We start from the raw sequence: 20,564 nt of genomic DNA on the forward strand, positions 1-20,564 counted from the left end.
TTCATATTTTGAAGGCCCAGATACATACTCTAATCAAGGTGAAACCACTCTATTTTTTTAGAAATATCTCTTTCCTCTTCTCCTCCTTCACTCAAATAGCATCATAGCTTATGTATTCAGAATCCAAGAGATAAGGGAGGCAGAAGGAACTTTTTCGGTTTTAAATATCTCTACATAATATTTGTAGATTAAATAATGGGAAAGGGATTCCAGAAGAAGACTACAATGCTGCAAAAAGCAGCAGTGCCAATCAGGGTGAGGAATGTTATCAGAAGCGCCTATTTGTAACTCATAGTCCAGAGAACAAAAGCAGAAATATGTTTCCTTTAAACACACAGAAATCAGAATTCTTTCAAAGATAAAATAATGCTGGAAGACTCCAGCAAACAAGGACAAGCTGTTGTTTTCAAGCAAATCAGAGCCAGATTTTCCAAGAAAAGTGTCCAGCCCTGAATGCCTGAGAGGTTAAACAAAATACCTTTGGGGAGGGACATGAGAAGAAAGAGATGTGAAAACTTGAGTGGGCTTGGATGGAATGTGGTAACACAGTGGATACGGAGGTGATGAAGAGGGACGTGATATGAAAGCAACAATAAAGAAGTTAGGGAAAATGAGAGGAACACAAAGTGCTTCATTTTGCCTGCTTGAATTTCATGGAGTCACAGGACTTGCGTGATTTACTAACAGGCTGCTGGAGGCACTCCCTGAAATGTGCCTCCTGCTTGCTTAAGAAATAATACCCAGCAGTTAACAATGAACACTGCTCACGTGTTTCTATTTAAATTTACAGATGACACTCTTTAGTCTAGTTACACATATTCTATTCAATACAAACCTTCAGTGGACACTGACCTGTAATACACAAGTACTGAAAATGCAAGTATGCACTGAGATGCTATACAGAAAAGCATAACCTCTAGCTGTCATGGGTGGAAAAAGCCATTGTAAAAACAAAAGTGTGTCAGCCTGATGGTATGATAGTTTTATATGTTCAAAACATATTGCAAAATATTACCCTTTCATCTTTCCTTCACATGTTTCCTTCACTATCTGAGCAGCATCACAAGCTAACCACAGGCATCTTCAGCTGGCACTTACTGGGATAAATGCACTGACCGCCAGCCAGCGCCTGCAGGCTGGTTTTTATCTGTGTGCAGCCTCCCATCCTGCTTACCACTTGCTGAAGAGCAGGGAGGAAGCATTGCCTTCTCTTGGTTCCATGGTTTTGGTTTCTCCTCTACAAGGAACATTTCAATATGCTGATAACACTGATTATTATCCTAAGAACGTTTTTTACCCAAAGTGCTACACAGCAATATTCCTTGTGACACTGTCAAAACTGACAGGAAAGTGTAAGAATTAAGCATGATGCACTAACTTGTCTGAAAGTTGAGCCCAGATTAGCAGTAAATGGGTTTGGAAGCCAGAATTACCTAGTTTCTTGTTCTCACCTACAGAACAAACTATGCTGTCACCTGAGGGAAAGGAAAATTTCTATCTTAATGTGTTAAGCACAGGCTAGATCTAGTTCATTACGCCAGTAAAAATAGTACTGATTTGCCATACTAAGCATCATCTTTGTGCAAAATTCACAATTGGTAGCATTTCTGTTAGCTTTCAGTACTGATTTTCCCTAAGTGTTTTTCTTTTCTCCGTGTAAATATTGATAGTTCATGCCCTGTGTTTGGACCACAGCAGTACATTTTAACTGCAGGATTTATGTCAGAGTCTGTTTCACAGGGCTAGTACGCCTCGAACTCATAACAGAGGTTGGCCCTGGGAATAAACATACTTCTGAGCATACAACGCCTGATAGATTTTACTTGACTCAGAGTGTATTAGATAGAATTGTGATTTCTTTGTAAGTCTACCTTCTCTGCCCACAAGCCAGAAGAAAACCAAAACAATTTTAATGTTGCTGGAAGCATGAAGTGCTTCCCATAGCTGAGTGTGGGCAAGCTGAGAGCAAGCACAGATTTCGTTGCGGGCTGAACAGTCTGAAGATGGCTCCCACCCTCCATCAGTGCCCTGAGTCACAAGGCCTGAGCAGAAAGGAGCTTAGACAGCTTCTCATTAGGTTCCTCAGTTCAGCTCTGCATCTTGGGGAGGACTCACTGCTTCTCACTGCTTATATTTTTCTCTCACTAGTTTCATTTTGCAAAATCATGGGATGTAATTCATCATTATAGGAAACTGCTCCACTTCAAAGCTGAGAAGCTGAGAAAAGGACAAACCACTCTTGAAGTGTTCTCTGTGTGTTTATTTACTCGATCAAATGCCACTGGGTGAGAACTGCACCTCAGGAGGCGAGATCTGAGGAAGAGAAGCAGAGGCTTTACAACCTCTGCAAATGCCAGTGCAAGGCACAGTGCAAGTGATGCAGGAGAGGCTGGTAGGGGCCACGGACTTAGCACAGCTTTGTCAAGGCCATGCTGCCCTGTGTTGCAGGCAGAGATGACTGGCACTAACCATGTTTAAGCAATATTCTGAGAGGTATGGAACTTACGCTCAAGAAATAACCAGAAACAAGGACTAGAAATGACGACAGGTGCAGTCTGGGAAAAAGAGTTCTTGATTATTCTCTATTACCAATTATTTTCTTCATTTAACCAAGCACTGTTTTGTGAATAATTTGGCTCATTATTTTTGACTGAAGAAGTGCAGTTCATTGAGCAAAGCTTGTGAGGAGACAAACTGGTGTCCACTGGTGACCCCTAGAAGCTATGCGGCTCCTGCTGCTACCAGTGCCAAACCCATCTGCTGCCAGCACTTCCAAGCATCAATTCAGTAATGTGAATACTCAAAAAAGAGGCAGCTCTATTACCAAAAGCCAGGAGCAAACTTCTTCCTCGGAAGAAAACCTCTATGGAAGCCAAAGAGAAGGTATGGATGCTCTCGGCTTTGCTCGTTACAGTATTTGCTCCAGTAATAGTTACACGAGTACGCTGAGTATTTGACATTGGCACAGTTATGTTCTCACACAACTGCTCAGCATCTGTGAGCCTTTTCCAGTCATGGATCCACAGTACAGTTATAAACGCCCCTTGTTAATCTCAGTCATCGCTTGAAAACATCACCTAAATATAAATATAGAATAACTCAATAACTCAAATCCTGCATATAGCAAAAACAATTACTTTACAGCATGTGGCCTTCTTTTTTTTTTTCCAGGTGATATTAGAGTATCTTTTACATTCACTATGGTGAACAATTTTTTCCTAGTATCCTCAGTAGTAAAACAAGCGTTTCTGATTAGATGACCACAGCTAGTTTCAGCTCTCATACTGTCAGTATAAAGCAACGCGGAGTGACCCGACAGAGGCTGAGGTAAGATTTTCATTATAAGTTTGGTATATTTCTCTGGATTCTTTGCTTGTGTAAATCCACCGAACTCGGGGACAAGCTTCCACATGACGATATGATGTTTCTGTTTAAAATGCTGTAAAATTCCTCCAGCTCTTTTGCACTGGAGAATCTTAAAAATCAAAAAAGGTTGTGATATGGTGACGAATAGATAAACACCTTTAAAATGTACACGATTATGAGTATTCCTTCTTAACAATTATATCTTTGTGACAGAAGAGATATTAAGCAAATTCAGTAAATATTAATCCTTACCACAAGGCTGCTGTCCAGAGAAAGTCTTTTCCCAGTTTCCCTTTTCTGTAGCAGTCTTTTTCTCTCCATAGCTGAGGTTATTTGTTTTCCTTTTGATGTACTAGAAGTGTCAGACTGTTTCCAGTATCACTGCAAAAAAACAATTAAATGCACATTTCAATATCCTACTTAACAGTTTCTGTCTTTCATCATTAACTTTGTAATAACCCAGCAGCTAATGAATTTGTGTCCACAGTAGGCTGTGTTCCAGGAACAAATTTTCTGTGCCAGAAAAGCTAAAGTCTCCAGAAAGAAATATCACCACTATGTTTGGGTCACTCCTCAAAGACAAATTAAAAAAGGAAAAAAGAAAATCTGCTACTACTTTCTTTATCAATATGCCACATCTTTTAATAGTCTCTTTTTAACTGGGATGGGAAATGGATTCACAAAAGCAGAGAAGTACCTGAGGCTGGAGAGAGGAAGGCGGGATGGCAACAGTTCATTTCACATTAATTGCACTCCTCAGTAAGCCCTGCCTGTTGGCACATCTGTGCTGCTACTGTGATGTACAAATTTTGGACCTAATACTGAGAAGTTCTAAAAGCTTTCAACTCCCATTATCCTTAAAGAGAGACTAATGCCCTCAGCACTTTTCTTGCATTTTTAAGGTCAAAGATTCAGTTGTGATAATCAGACAGTACCCCTGCCTGTGCAGAATGGCCAGGGAACTTCACCCAGTAAAGCAGGGAGGGAAATAGTCTTACTGATTTGCTAGGACTTGTTTATTCCTGCCTGGTGATTTCTGCTAAAATCAAGGCACAACTTACAGGTACTACCAACTCTCTCTTAAGTGTTTCTGGTGATTTACCTACTTGAAAGTTTTCGCTTCTTTTTTAAGGTTGCATTGTGTGTGATTCAGAAATGAGGGCAAAGGTAATGAAGTTATTCGGGATTTAAAGAAAACAGTAGCGAAGTAACAGAACTAAGAATCCAGCTTATATTAAACCAGGCAGATACATCCATGACCATAGAACCAAATTCAGCAATTTTTTCTCATCCTTCCTAGTGACTGTATTTCCTGTATCAGAGAACATCCTCTATCTCTTATCTTGGGATATCTCCCTAGAGACTAAGAGTTTTCACTACAAGATTTTGTCCACTTCTTTGACTCAAGACTTGACATGAAAGCCTATTTAAAAATATAATTCTAGCCAGGTTGCAATACTCATAGAACACTACCTAATGTGAGCCCTAGAGTAATTCATTGCATTTGACTGAAAAAATAAGACAAAAAGTACAAATCCATCTGTTTCTTATCCCTTTCAGTCAGTGTGAACAGCATCTTCAGTTACAAGCAGCCAGGTGACCGCACTAGGTTGAATTTGGCCGCAGGATAACACAGCTGGCATTTCCAAGAGAAGCCTTGCATTTGCCCTCCAGATGTGTTACACGGCTGTGGGCAGCCTTGACTTCTCACGCACATCTGTGAGTGATCCCATCTGCCACTGTGGTGACACCAGGCAGACAAATCCACCCGAAACTGCACCTGAATGCTCTGCCATAAGGGCATGGCATTGGTACACTGGTGAAGTGCTGGCTGCGTGCAAGGAGATCATGATACCCCAGGCTACGCCTCAGAAGCCAGCTGGAATCCAGAGGGCTCTCAGAGGCATGCAGATTGGGATGACCAGGCACAGTGCGGACATCACAACCAGGGCTGTTCTGGTAAAACAATTCCCACAGGGAAACTGTAATTGGTCCAGCTAGCAAGCAATCCAGTCTTATATTCGGTGTTCTAAGAAACAGCACCTGGTCTCTACTCTTACACTTGTTATTTCTTGTTTTCGTTTATTCAAGGACAGAATTCACCTCTTTTTCTCCAAAATGGATAAAAATTAGCCTCTATACACATTCGTTTAAGTAGCACACACTATGAGAACTTGCCTACATTGCAGAAGGAAAATGTGTTATTTCACTGTGATCATTCTTGCATATTTTTTTTCCAGTTTTACCTGTAAATCCTTGCTTCTCTTCTGTAGTACTACCCCTGAAGCTACATGCACTATTTAATTCAGCTAATAAGGAAGAACAATGGCATGCTGTCACACAATTACCATTCCTTCCTGATTAGCTAACACATCTCAGAAGAAATTCTTCAATACATTTTAACAAACACAGAAGCAATACCTTACGCTGTTTCTGCAATTATGCCAGAAATTAGCAAAAGAAAGAGCTTAAGATAATCTTTGTATCATTTTTCTCTGCATTCGTCATGCCTGCAGAGCATGATCTCCACTGAGAGAGTCTGTTGATCAGTGAGCAGAGCATCACTGAGAGTGAGCCGGTGACAGCTACAGTCAGAGCCAATTATCCCAGCAGAAGGGCAAGGATTTGATGTAAGTGCCTGAAGTGCCTGGCCGCAGGTATTTGGCAGAATCACCTTGTTCAGAAGTAAAAGGAGGAAGGATTATTGCTAATTATTGCTATAGTTTATACGCTGTGCTGTCATGGGCACTTCAAGCTGTGAATTTACTGTCTCCTCACGTAGCCCTACCTAGTGTAGCACATCTACCTACTCAGGCAATGGTGAAGCCAACTCAGACCAGCAGATTGCACTCCTTCCCCTTTGCACTCTCAAACCTCTGTGCTTTTTATCATGAGCAGGCTGTCAACGATCTCTCCTGAAAAGTTAACAACTTAACACTGAACCCACCTAAAGTTTTGAATCAAAGCTAATTATCAGATGAGATAATACAATACATTGCCTGTATCAACGTATGCTGGTGCCTCAAAGTACTCAGTTTGGGAAGTCTTTAAAAAACTTGATTGTCAGAGTGAAGTACTTAACAAAACCAGAACAAGTTTCCATCTCGTAATGGACATTTTTGGGCAGCAAATTTCTTGTCACAGAGAAAAATGACCCCCCCCCTAGGTAAATCTGTCTTCCTCTGAGACCAGCCCAGAGATAAAAGTTAATTCAGAATGGAGGTAATACATCTCCCAGGAATCTCAGCAGAGGAGAATAGCCATCTAGATGGAAAAGTTTTGAAATGTATAAGCACTAAGAATCAGTTTGGCCAACTATCAAAAATACAATTTTTGGGTTACCAAGATAACAGGCTGTAGAAATATATCAGCCTTCCTTGACCAATTTGCTTGTTGATATCTCTCAGACAATGTCTTTACAGTAGAGAGCCCAGTGATCACTATTCAGGCTCTGATGACCCCATTTAGCTTGGCTGAAGTGTGAACTAGGTTGTCAATTCACTTCTGATTTATGATGCCTTCACTGATACTGCATTCCTGCATGGCTACATCCTTGGGGGCATAGAGTTGTACTGCAGTAAACTTTCCCACCGTAGTACTCTTCTCTACGGGACTACAGAGTTTATCCATGCTGATCACACTGGAGGAGGCACTGAAGGCACTCAGCAATTACGCCTGTATCCTGAAGAGGTATATAGGGATTGGTCTATGAGAATGCAGGTCCCAGATGTTTGCCTACTGTCTCCTCAGTTTTGCATTGAGCTCAGAGAAGAAAGTTTTATGCAGATGCAGCAAAAAATCTCAGGGGAAGACCTAAGTGGGATCTTGCATCAATACGGTATACTCTCACGGCTCACACAGTCAGCAAGCCAGAGGCATCAGCTTCATTACATATCTTAAAGTGCAGTCATTTTAGTACTCGATACAAGAATGTTCATTACTTTGGGAGATGGCTCTAGAACTACGCCCTGGAGAAATAGTGTGATTAACATAGAAAAGCACTCTCGATAATCTATGCAAGAAATTTCTTGGATTTGAATACCTTCTTCATTTCTAGCAGTAACAAAGTATGATTGATGCATATTGCTTTAGCTGATGAAAACAGGAACATTACATCCCTTAGATAAGCATCCAAGATATTTTCAGGCAGTTTAAAACTGTGGAGCTACTTTTCAACAGAGCTATGCCAACATATACCAGCTGGGAACCAGCACACAGTAAATCTTTTTGGTAACTGAAAATGGACTGTATTTACTTTTATGTCTCACAAATTAGTATAAATTTAGCAGTTATGACAGGTGACAAAAATGACAGCTCTGGAAACTAACATCCTTTCATTAAATCCAGTGTAGATCTAATACAGCTTCTCCAGTCTCTGCTTAATATACCTTAGCACTGCAAGAAAGCAAAGCACCTGTAGGGCAGTAGCACATATTCAGCAGTCTGTTTGTTATTCTGCGTGTTAACGAGAGGACAGGTTTTGTTTTGTGGACATCAAGCTGTCAGGTAACAGAATGAGGCCAAAGTTACACAGTGATCACATTTAAGCCCTTTTTGCTACTTGGGCAGAGGTATCCATTCAACAGCCATCCTTTAAAACTGAAATGGAATAATCAGAACAGGTATTACCCCTTAGCAATGAGGGGAAAATGAAAATAATATTGCTAGCATAGGTCAGGAAGTAGCTATGAGAAAGTAGAAATTTTCATCAATGCAAATGTTAGCTGGAATGAACAGGTGACCTAAAGGTGAAAGATTGTGCTTCTCATTACCAGTCTCTGGAGTGATACAGTTTCCTGAGAACCTAATTGAATTGAATTGTGTCTTTCACTGTCCAGCCGGGTTGTTGTTGTTGTTTTTTTGCCAACTCTGGTGCTAACACTCTGGTGTCTGTATGCTTGCTTTTTTGGGGTTTTTGTAGGAGAAGCAGTAGAAGTAAGGACAGTACAGCTTGTCTGGGCCTACTCAGAATTGGAATGAAAAGGAATCCAGGATTATGAAGCTGATGTGTACTCAACAGTTCAAAAATGTTTCAGTCTTATAAAATAATTACATTTATCTACTCAGGCTTAGGGCAATCTAAAATGCTAGGTTTGTACAAAGTTTTTGAGTATTTCTTGGTCTTTTTTTAAATGGCAGAGAGCTAAAATTACCAAAGGAGTAAGAGCAGAAAACCCCACCTTCACAAGAGATGAGAAAATTCTACCTACTGATTAAAAGTGAGCCACGAAAATGGTTTCATTACCACACCCCTATCTCTCCCCGTCAAGGTATTCAGCCTGGCCATGACTTCAAGTGATGAAAAGAAAAAAATAATTCCAGTGTTCTCTTATGAGCTGACATTTCAAACTTCAACACTTGGGAAAAAGAAAACTACAGCAACATCTGCATTTATGCAATATGAGACTTAGCTAATTTATTTTATTTTGCCCACAGTGAATTTCATAGCAATGCCATGTGCACAGCCTGCCTACCTAATGCTCAAACCACTCAGGTATTTGCTCAGACTGGTCAGCAGTTTGTTAGTGCTAATGTATGCGTTGTACATCCACACCCACTGGATTATGTTGCTATTTAGATAAGCAAGATGCATTTTTGCAGAGAGGGAAGGGGAATGCGCCATGTGCCAGCATTAATGAGTTAATTAAATTAGAAAAATTCCAATGCAAGTACCTAAAATGCTTAGATAAGTATAATACTATGAGAATTACTAGGCAGCACGTACAGCACTGCTGTACCATTCTGCCCATGGATTCAGATATTCTGGCTGGTTTCAGAATGTTATGTTAAAACAAAATATGTCGAGTCAGTCAGAAAATATCTAGACGGCAAAAGACTCTTTCCTCGTCCTCTGGAAACATACAGGCAGCATACAGACCAGTCATGACCTGTAAGGTTGGAAATTGTCCATTAGTCAACCGTAATGCCAAGATAAAGCAGCACCAAGGAAGTAGGAGAAGGGCCAGAATGAGACAAGAAATCATCTAATTTTTGTAGACAATGCATGGTAGTCTACAAAGAAACTGAGGGTTGACTTATTCAACAGTCAAAGGATATGGATCCCTCTTGTCCTTATTCCAGCTCTTGAAAGGGAATTGGTTGAGAAAGCAGGATAGTCAAAAGCAAATTTTTAATGGTGCTCACGTGCCAGCAATGAACAATCTCAGATCAAGATATTCTAGAAATACAGCATTTAAAACAAAGCATCTCAGCTGCTAGATTTTATATTTGAACCTGTTTGAACTACAGTCTTCAATATACATTTATGCTTTTTTCACGCAAGATAATCTTCCATTTATTTGCAAAACTAAACACCCAATAAAGCTTTCTATAGGATTGCCTCTAGGATTTAAACAAGTAAAGATTAGGGGCTTAAATCTAGCAAACCCATCAGTGTACTCAGAACAATACCAGGAATTTCAGGAAATCAGAAAATAAAGAATATGGCATTAAAGATGTTATTACTCTGACAGCTGTTAAGATAAATTGCATGGGAAGCATTTAAAAGATTTATATCTCGAATCTCACCAGGTTAATTAAATGGATGCATGCATTCATTTAAGAGGATAAGGTGGGTTGCAGTGACATAAAATGAGAGGGCACAAGATTACGTTCTTTCAGCATTAAAAAGAACAGGTTGAACTGATATCATTTCCGTATTCTGTAATAAGCATGATTCATCCATTGCCATTTTCAGCTCTCATTTTCTTTCTGGCAACAAAAAAGACTATGAACATTTATAGACTAACATAATCAAAGCTTTAACCTTTTCAGCATTTTGTGTTTGCACTGGCTGTCCATTTTTATCACAGAGTTCCATGGGCCATGCTGCAGGGAGGAGAAAAACCGCCAGCAAATTACAGCAAAGAATGTTGGAAAGGTCAAAGGACTACCCTCCCTTGTTTGCTTTTATGAACATAGGAAGAATTCATATCATGCAATAAAATTATTGAGACAAAAAATGACAAAAGATAAGCAGACAGAAACCATGAATCTGTTGTCAGGACAGCAGTGGGTAAGAATGGGGGGAAATAGGATTTATTACAGTGTTATCATCAATAAAAAGTAGATTATGACAACAATGGCTGTATATCCTCAGTTTCTGTGTTGAAGTCAAACCCATCTAAATGTTGTAAGACCTAAAGCCAAGAAAGAGAAGGATATCCCAGGCTGAGGCTCTTCAGACTGAAGAAAATATTAGACCCAAAGCTTCTATTTTGTGCGTGAGTTTCTAATTACTCTTTATTATGTATCATTTATTATGATACACTAGTATAAATTATATAGTATTGGTTGTTACATTTTAATAATGGATTCTCAGTCATTGAACCTCTTCCAGAAATGTTTTGTAATCTGGGCTGTTAATCTGCAGAAGGCATGCTCTGCAGACAGCTACAGTGACAGATACCTCTGTAGGCTTCAATGCAGATTTGTCTCCCTTGTGAACTGCAGCCAGATTTGTCAAGCTGCTGTTATTCATACACCCAAAGAGCTATGCGGAGATTGTGTCTCTTCTATATCCCAATAAAGATGCCTCTGGAATTTTGTGCTTTAAGGCTGGTAAATATGAAATGCTGGAAGCAATTTATCTAACTTAGTGTACCATTATTACAGGTACTTGTTTCTCATGGAAAAATATTTTGATTTTATCAACATCTTCATGCTGAAGTCTGAGGGGAAATTCTTAGAATGTGATATTTGAATGTTAATACATCAGGGATAAGGTGGGGAAATCACACAAACTCAGCATTTGAGTAACATTTGTTTAAAAGATTTTCAATAACAAGTTTGAAATTGATAAAGCAAATGTTATGAACCTGGCACATCATACACAGTGGTCAGAAATGGGAAACTGAGGATAAAGTCACAGCCATTTTCTTACTTTTTTAAGCCAGAAAAGAATTGAAAAATGACCTGCTACATTTTCAGTATAAAAGACAAGTCTGCCAAGCACAGGCTTTTAAATTCTCTCTCTAGGACTGGGTTACCTGGAAAGTCATGGGCTACAATGGCATTTAGCATCAACATTAACATCCTCCAATACAAGTCACTTCTTTACAAGTCTGAAGTTCTCCCCTTTCTGTGTAATGTATATAGCAAAAAGTACAAGTTATCCCTACCCAAACATTGAAGGAGCTCAAAGGTAACTGTGTGCCATTTGTATTCTCCTCCAGGATTATGCTTCTTAGGGCCAAAGGACTGTTTCCTGCACTGTCCATGCAGAGTTTGCAAAGAGTCCTAGGAGTTCAGGCAGAATGGAAACCATCCATCCTCTCAGGCCAAGAACAGCACAGAGCACTATCCCGTGATTATATCCATTAACAAAAATTCTGTTTCTAACATGAATGAGCTACCCATGAAACTCTTAGAGAAAACCTTCAGAAATATTTTTCTGGAAAAAAACATCTTGCCACACTTTGCCTAATACTATCAGTGACATGGGATGAAGGCATCATCATTGGCTATGAAAAAGGTATTTCAGTCATATGCTTGTTCCCCAAATTCCCTAAGTGCCATGGTTGGTTGGATGTCAGAAAGCCAAATGGGAATCTCATTTAGTTGAATTACAAATCTTCAGGAGAGAAGAGGAAATGGTATCTGGTTTAGGAGGCCAATGACAATGAAGAACCAAATTCATTCATGTTCACATAATATGCTGCAAGGTTCAGAAAAATATATGCAATTAAATCCAATATCTGAATTGTTCTAATGGATAACAAAATAGAAGAAAGAGTTTAAAATATATGGTCAAGATTCCTATATATATCACTCAATTTGTGTTTTCTTCACATTTTTCTTTCATTATTGTAAACCAAGGTATTTCTGAAGAAATTCCAAGTTTCAAACCTACTCATTAAGATCTCAGCTACAAGAAAACTAGAATAAGGAGCTTGTGAAATGTGCGTAAAGATCACTTCTTCTCTGAAACAGATGCACTGCAGCCTGCATCTCTTCTGCCTGCCCATCTGTCCTAATTGTATTCCAGAGGGACCACTAAAAATCATTAGCTTTTTGTGTTTATCAACCCCCTCCCACCTGAATTTCTAAAAGAGCTGATGGTGTAATGGGCACTGGACAACTCATTTTTGCAGTGGGATGTTTTCCCTATAAATCAATGAGCACACATCAAGAAAAACTGCAGAGATTTGCCCAGCCAATTCAAACTCATCTTATTCTTTTTACACAACAGAGCATGTAGGACATCAAGACTTTAAAATAAAAAAGGCACAGATACACATTGATTAAGCTCCATTTTCAGCTTATGGCCAGGAAAACTATCGTGAAAATGTTAAAAATGAAAGATGTTCTGTCCTCATCCATATATCCTCAGACAGTGACAGAGTACTGAGCAGTATCGGCATGCTGTACAGTCCTTCAACTTTTTTCTCTGCAACTTCAGAGAGATCTCATCTCAAACGCTAAATTTAGTTCTGGGCCAAAAGAATATAGACAGACTGGATGGAATTCAGATAACAGCAGAGAAGATGATTAAGGTATTGATTTGGTGGGAAAACGATTAACAAATCTGTTCATAGTAGTTTCAAACAATGCCAAGAGGAGATGAAGATTGGAAGGAATGACCATCTACACAAGTTTGAAGGAGATATACTAACACCAGAAACAGTGAGGAATTGATTTAGTTATTGACAATAGGCTGAAAAGAAATAAAGAAGGGGAAATGATGTTGAGTATCTGAAGAAATTACCTAAAGTGAAATCCAATAGAGACTGATTCCCAGAGAATCAGAGGAACACTTGTCATATAAAAAAGGCAGGATACAGGACAGTAAAATGCATGGAAAGTGAGGATACTGCCCAAGAATGAGTTGTCTGAAGACCATCGTGGACAAAAAAAAAGTTCTCATTCCATTCCTTCTCAGAGTCTATACATTGCAGTTGTTGATCCATATTTGTGACTACCAGAATTTCTTTTCCTTTGGAGGAAAAAAAAAAAGAGCCACTCCATCCTTCCCCTGTGCAGTCAGCTGCCTGCAGTGCTTACTTCACTTTCTCAATGTGAAGATTGACTGCAAAAAACTTAATAAAAATGTAAATTAAAAAACATTTGTGAATATCCTACTTAAAAGGTTTATAACTCCCCTATGTTTTATGCCATCCTACCAATCTTTAACTCCGCTGCACTCAGTTCTACTAAGTTAAATAGGAAAGAACATTTAGTCTGCCATCACAGATAATAATCCAACACATTCGGATTATGGATACAGCAATATCCAGAAAATATTAGAAACAGAGGAAGCATACTATTAAAACACTCCAGTATTTCTCTCTCAAGTGCTTGCCTGTTTAAAATGCAAAGTAAAAATCATTAAACTACAAAAAATGACACAAAAAAAACCCCACAACAAATTATTAATGTTTCAGAAGTTCATTATTCATTAAAATCTGAATATTATTTTTGCTTGTGATAGCAACAGTTTGGTAGAGTCGTTCTTCCACTTTTTCTTGTAGAATTCATGATAACAACTCAAACAGGATTGTTTTCTCCAGCTTATTTCTTGGGAGTAATGACATTCAGGTTTAGATAAATCTTTTAAGATTACAGTTTATGCATTCCAGTTTTGGAATAACAGAAGTTATTCAAAATTATTGCTTATACGGTATTTTGGCTGGGAAAAAAATAAAGTATTTTTAGCAGGAAAGGGGAAAGAGTTAATGTATTTGCATGCTTTAAATGAAGCACTTCCAATTTCAAAGTGCATTTTAAGACTATTTTTAAGACCTTTTAAGTATGTTGTTAAGCATGAGGTTTTTTTAACTCTTTTCTATGGGAAACAGCCTACAACTTAGTCAACAAGGAAAGAAAGCACATTTGGTTCATTTCAGGTGAGCACTAATCACTGAACCATATTTTAAGTTGGATCCCAGCTCTTAAGTGGGTGGTTTGAGCTGGTATCATGGGATACCAATTTTCTGCCCACAGGGTGTGCCCTAAACCTACATGGAAGTGCTACAGCCTTCATCTCCTCTTGGGTGAGGACCCTTTGAGTTAGAGCTTAACCTCTGCCTCTCTTCATCCTTGGGTGAGCCACTTTGTCTCAGATGAGAGCAGAGGGATCCTACGGCTCCCAGTTAAGTTAGATATCAAGGAGAATCTAGGAACCTAAGCCCATAATCTCCTTATAATGCACAGGATCCAAACCTGGAGCTTGGGGAGAGAGGAATATTTGAAACAAGTAACGAAAGCTTTCTTCCACAACAGTGGCCGGAGGGTGAGATTGGGTCTTTGTGTGCTTTCCTATTGAGACAGAACATATCAGCAAAATCAAGGAAAACACTGGCTATGATTCTTGGTACGCGCCTGCCTCTTCATCATCATGTTTGGTCATCTGATAAGCCATACCCTCTCAAGTCTGTGTCAAAAGCCATAACCTAGTCAGTAAATTCTCATCAATGTCTCTTTAAGGCTTTTTCTTGCAACAGAAGATTTTTGTGGTAATCAAGAAGAAAAGCAATTCACTTGATTAAAGACTGGTAAATATAAATGACAGAAATTATTTCCTACGAACATCATGATGTATTCCCAATCAATAACATCATGACAGAACAGGAGCTTAAGGGAAGGAAGTTATTAATATTAGTAAAGATATATAATTAAATATAAAACAAGTCTACAGATTTTCGAGCAGAAAGACAAGGAGAATGGTCAGGCCAAGACTTTTTAGACTGTTCTACTGTTTACTCTTTTTGGCTCATCTGGTACTGACTTTCATTTATTTGTGTGATTTTAAGATAAAGATGAAGACCTTAGTTTCAAACGTTAGGGTTAACATCCAGTGACATGACAGAGAACTGTTTATTAAAATGTTAGGCCAGGTTTCACCTTAAAACTTTCCTTCATCAGCAACCAGCAGTGGATGTTAAAAATCCTTGATGATTTAGCTGAACTTTCAGTAAGTCATTAATTTCTAAATGTTTCTTATGTGTAACAGCAAATATCACCTAGTACCTAGCTCCAGATTTATTCAATCCCCATATTTTGCTGATTATTGTTAGCTGGGACTTTAGCCTTTGACCTCTGGATCAGTGTCTCAAGTCCATACTAATCAGTGTCTCAAATTCATACCAGGTTGGTATTGAATAAAAGTCACTTTCATCAGCTGGCTGCTCAGTGATCTCTATGAAATATTGTAGCTTGGTAGTGGACAGGTGTCTATATTATTAAAATACACTTCGAAGGCACAGTTGGCACCCTGGAATTTTCTTACAATGACTCTATAATCTGCTCCCCCTAGCATCTTCAGCTCTGAGATGTCATTTAAAAACAAGAAGGATAGAATGTTCTTTGTTAGTGTCACAAACAAAGTACCTCTGTTTCTAGAGCAGTTTTGAAACCCTAGACAAATGTTTTTCTGCACAGCAAAGATTGCCTAATCAGCCTAATGAAATCCATTAATTATAAGTAAGAGATCAACTTCAAAAACTGTTAAAAGTCCTACAGGTTACATTGCATGATCTCACAGCTAGTGCTAAGTACAGCATACGCTGTAAAGAAACGACATTTCCATACTATGAACAAAGCATAATGGCACAGGATAGCTCATATATCCAGGAATCTGCATTAATCGATTAATTAATCAATTGCATTAATTAATTACTCAATTAATTAAACATTAATTAATTGATAAAAATGCCCAGACATATATACAGAACAGGAGTATTCTTTGTAGTAAAAAAATAGAAAGAGGGTCTTGGCAGAAGAATATATGCCAGTCTCAGCGCAAGGTGGTTTCTCTGACTAACAATCAAGGCAACAGTTTTATATATTAGTAGGATGTGAGGCATAAGCAGGGGGAACAGCAGAATAATTTTTGGCTTTTGAATAACCAAGCCTGTAATTCAAGCCTCAAGCCTTTAACCTGTTACTCCTCTTTAACTTCAAGCAGAGGTTTTGTCAGAAAGCGTGACATAACGACCTCCATTGACTTTGCTTAACTCTGAGCTAAGTGAGGTAGAGCTTCAGGCTGAGGCCATATGACAGATGCTGCTCCACAGAGCTGGGGGATGGTGAGAGACTGTCATGGGAACCTTTGTGGATTTGCCAGTGGCTCACATCTGGGTCAATGTAAGAAATAAGGAAAATGTTACATGAAATCCAACCAACAGGAAAGGAAGTGTAAGCACAATGATGTACAAGATGTTTCATTTCTCTGAAAAGAAACATTGTTTGCTCTGACGTAGTTCAAGATGTTAAAAGATTTAAAAGAACATAAAACAGCAGTTGCTACGCTGGTCACCATCAAGATGTAGGGAAAGAACTACAGAACCACCCTACAGCAGAGCCTTCGTCTCAGGGGTGGAACAGTGAAAACACTGGTTAGCTCAAGAATTGGGTAAACTTAATTTTGTGAGAAAATGAAACCACAGGTTTCTAATGGTCTTACTGGAGACCTATTGAAAAGTTCTCCAAAAATTTCTCCTGCTAGGAATTTTCTCCCTAAATTGTTTTTCTCAGCCACTCATTTCCTCTGCAAGTGGCAACTGAAATCCAGAGACAAACACACTGCTAAACAAATCTCAGCAGTTTACCCTCCACCTGCCTATTTATATTCATTAAAACTAGTCTGCTTTTCACATAAGTTGCAGAAGGAATGGTTAGAATGAGGAAAACAGAAATGTGTAACTAAAGCAAGTATTCGCACACCTATTTTAACACATTTCTATCACATTGTCCAGAAGAACATATGTAACCTGCTCAAATTGAACCAGAAAGAAAGTCACAAACTGTGGAGATGGTCACAGTTAACAAATTGCAGATGCATGAGACTTGTCCAGGAAGACCTCACAAATCAGCAGTGAGGGAGAAGAGAGAGCAAGTCATGCAGAAACTATTTAATCAATGAGTAAAGACAATTATAACATCTGTTAATCTTTTGTGTAGGCTATAATTAGATGCTGCGGAGGAGTAGCCTTTAAGGGGGCAGGCAGGGAATCCTTTAACATCTGCTAGAAGGGCAAACACTGCGCAATAAATGACTTTAAATGCAATCAGCAAAATGAGAGCTGTGCAGAGTTCACAAAAGGCCTGTATAAAAGATTGAGGATAACAAAATATTTTGCCAAAGGTCAACTCCTGCAGCACTAGAAGCTGAATAATAACTGCTAGTTTAGAGGCCACATCAAAAACAAACGTGATAGTACCTCTGAAAAACAATTCTTTTCTCATTTGTGTCATTATAGCAAAAGCACATGCTGCTGCTGTTTATCACGTCGGCTTAATAACTTATTAGAGCTGCATCTATCAACCTTGAACAGTTTAGAATAAACAGGTAGATATGATGTATTTTAAACACCAGAATTCAATCTCATTAGACTGACACAGAACTCTGTTGTGCTGTAGAACGATGTGATTCTTATTTTAAATAATTAATCATTCAGTAGCTTCTAAAAATCCAATTATTTACTCATTTTGCCCTTGAAAACAATCATATGCTTTAAGTTGTTACTCACTGAAAATGTGAGACCAAGAGGGACTTTTTTTATTCAGGTTAACATGGCCCTCTGCTGGCAAAATAACCCCCCAAAATCTGATCACTATGAACCATTTTGTCAGATCCAGTGAGCTGAGAGGCTAAAAAGGTCCTACATTTTACAGCAAAGTTACACCATATTTTAGAAAACAGCAGTGTAGAGTGGAGCGTTAAGAATACATAGAAATTAAGCCATCTCTTAATCTGCTCTCAAGCACCCCAGCCTAGAATACTGCTGCTTTTACCCAGCAGATGCAGCTCTGGCCATCACCAGAGCACTGGAGAAAAAGCCAAGCGGTTGGTGCAGATAGTCATTTTAAAAGCAAATGCAATCCTCTTACTTATGTGCTGTATTCCTCAAGGAGTGCCACCTATTCCAAAGAGAACTGGATCACACACATGATTTTTGTTTGCACGATTAATTAATACTTTCTACAGGCAAAGTAAGCATGATAGAGCCCATCTGCAAAAATACAAATGGCAACTACCACCAAAAAGCAAATTCACCACACAAGAACTCCTGCTTCTTTTTCTCCCTCCATCATTACTGAAAGTCCACGGTGGTGAATCAACCAGCTTCAATCAAAGTGAGGCAGACAATGAGACCCGCCTCTCTTGCTGACTGCAGTAATTAATTCTTCCTATTTGTATTATGTCCGAAGAACAAAGAAACAAAAGGATACAGTAGACTGTTGAATTTAACAATTTAGATAACGATGAATTATAATAATCAATTAGCACTGTCAAATAATAGAATTTATGCCACAGACCTATTGCATGGGCACCATCCAAGGCTGGTTTGGCTCTGTGAAACAAATAGTGTTGTCTTGTGGAAAGCTTTTCAAACATGTGGTTTAACAGAAGCCTTTGTTCTTGCTTTGTGTCAATATCAATAGTCCATTTTTCAGCAATATCATTTTTATCCACTGTTTTATAATCCAAGCTGTTTTTCAGGGTCTGTGTCATTCACAGCCCACAGACAGCAGTGCTGCCAGCTCCCAGAGCACGCTACTGCGGCATGGACCCCATCCCTGTGAGTCACCTGCTGCCAGTCAGTGGAATCATACAAGGGTTCTAAGAATTCTTCAGGTAACAGTTATCAAAATTTTCATCTCCAAAAGCATCATGACGAATTTATGTAATCATTAGAGAATACCTAGTGCAATCCTGTATGGTATATGAGAGGTCATTAGACAGTACAGAATAGTGCTACAAGTGTTAATGTGTTCTGTTTACGTGGTCAATTTATCTTATTTTAGTAATAAAACTGCATTTTAGATGCTAAAATTTCAAAGGTGTATTAATAAATTTGGTGTGGATTTTTCTTATTATAACTCCCATGCTGCTGGGAGCTGAGCATATGCAGGAGCCACGCAGCACCTCCTTGCGCTTGGCCCCACTGAGCCGTGCTGAGCTCCTCAGCTCAGCTTCCCTTTGGCACCTTTGTTCCATGGCTTTTATCCCAGCCTCAGTCCCGCTTGACAGGGGATGACAGGCTGGACTCTGCACTCATTCTGCTTCTTTTCAAATGGCAAGAAAGCCCAAAGAACTGACAGTCTGCTGGCAATTGTCCCCTTTAATGCCATCCCAGGATGTTATCAGATCATATACGGTATCCTTGGGCTTATTTCTCAGACCTGTAGCTTTTATCCATTGAAAATCCAAACAGGGGATTGCTCTACTGAAAATGAAGCTTGCTTTGTAGCCTAATTTCATACAATGAAATACAGAAAAGAAAATGTAAATGTGAGAAAGGAAATGTAAAAAAGAAAAGTGAAAATGAAATGACCCAAGCGCATCAAGTTTTGAGAGTCTGCTCCTGCTCTTAAAGGAATTAGCTGAAGGTTTGCTCTTGACTGAAGTGGAACTGTACACTACCACTTTGCATTTAATGGGGCAGGATTTCTACTTGTTTAAATCTAAGCCTCAAAACACACACAACTCATTTTACACGCTGGAATGAGAACAGAAAAGCCCATTAACTTTTCTTAAATCGGGAGTAAGATTCACATTTGTATGATTAGGGCTTGCACATAAGATTAACTTAAGTGGGAAAGGTAAGAGGGCACTGATTATTGTTTTAATCTCATTTTGTTTCTAAAGTTTTGTGGGCATTTGCCAACACAATACCTGAACGTTGCAAATGTAAATAGACTTATTAGTGTGCAGCAGCAGATCATCATTGCTGACCATAGGCTGACAGAGGGAAGGAAGGACTGGCCCACAGGAGTCAGTACAGGGATCAGAGCATCCAACCCTCAGCCTTTTCTTTCCTCCAGTAAAAGGCTCCATCATGATACCTGTTATTCACTTCTAAACTCAGTGGAAGCTCCTGAGCTACAAAAAAGTCTTTTAAAAAACATATAAACCTTGTTCATATTATTTCTCAAGAAGGACAGTGCACACATAAAGAACAAAACTCTATGCTCTTAGGCCCCTATTTAAAACCCCCAAAGCCTTTACCATTTTCATGGCATGGCATAAATGCAGAGTTAATTTAGGGCTATTTTTTCTTCCAGGAGAACATGCTTCAGTTCCAAACACAGAACAACGGGTCCTAAGTTACACAACATCTTGACATGCCAAGCCACATTAAAACATCAAAAGAAAAGACAGACAGGTTTTGATCTGCTACAGAAACAGGGTCACTTGGGAGAGGCATCAGCAGTTGCAGCCACCCAAAACTTAGTACAAAGTAGTATGTTGCAAC

At 39.0% G+C, this 20,564-nt stretch overlaps 1 protein-coding gene across 5 annotated transcripts in view; it reads right to left on the reverse strand.

Moving 5' to 3' along the window:
* NCKAP5 (NCK associated protein 5) overlaps positions 1 to 20,564 on the reverse strand; it is a 454,740-nt gene that overhangs the window by 321,858 nt on the left and 112,318 nt on the right. For all 5 annotated transcript variants that reach the window (XM_021397921.1, XM_021397919.1, XM_021397920.1 and 2 more), the window contains one exon: positions 3,619 to 3,747. In XM_021397921.1, coding sequence (XP_021253596.1) covers positions 3,619 to 3,687 — 69 coding nt within the window. In that variant the 5' untranslated portion in view covers positions 3,688 to 3,747. The remainder of the gene's footprint in view (positions 1 to 3,618; positions 3,748 to 20,564) is intronic.

The sequence above is a fragment of the Numida meleagris genome, chromosome 5 (genome assembly GCF_002078875.1).
Source record: "Numida meleagris isolate 19003 breed g44 Domestic line chromosome 5, NumMel1.0, whole genome shotgun sequence".
Classification (NCBI taxonomy): domain Eukaryota; kingdom Metazoa; phylum Chordata; class Aves; order Galliformes; family Numididae; genus Numida; species Numida meleagris.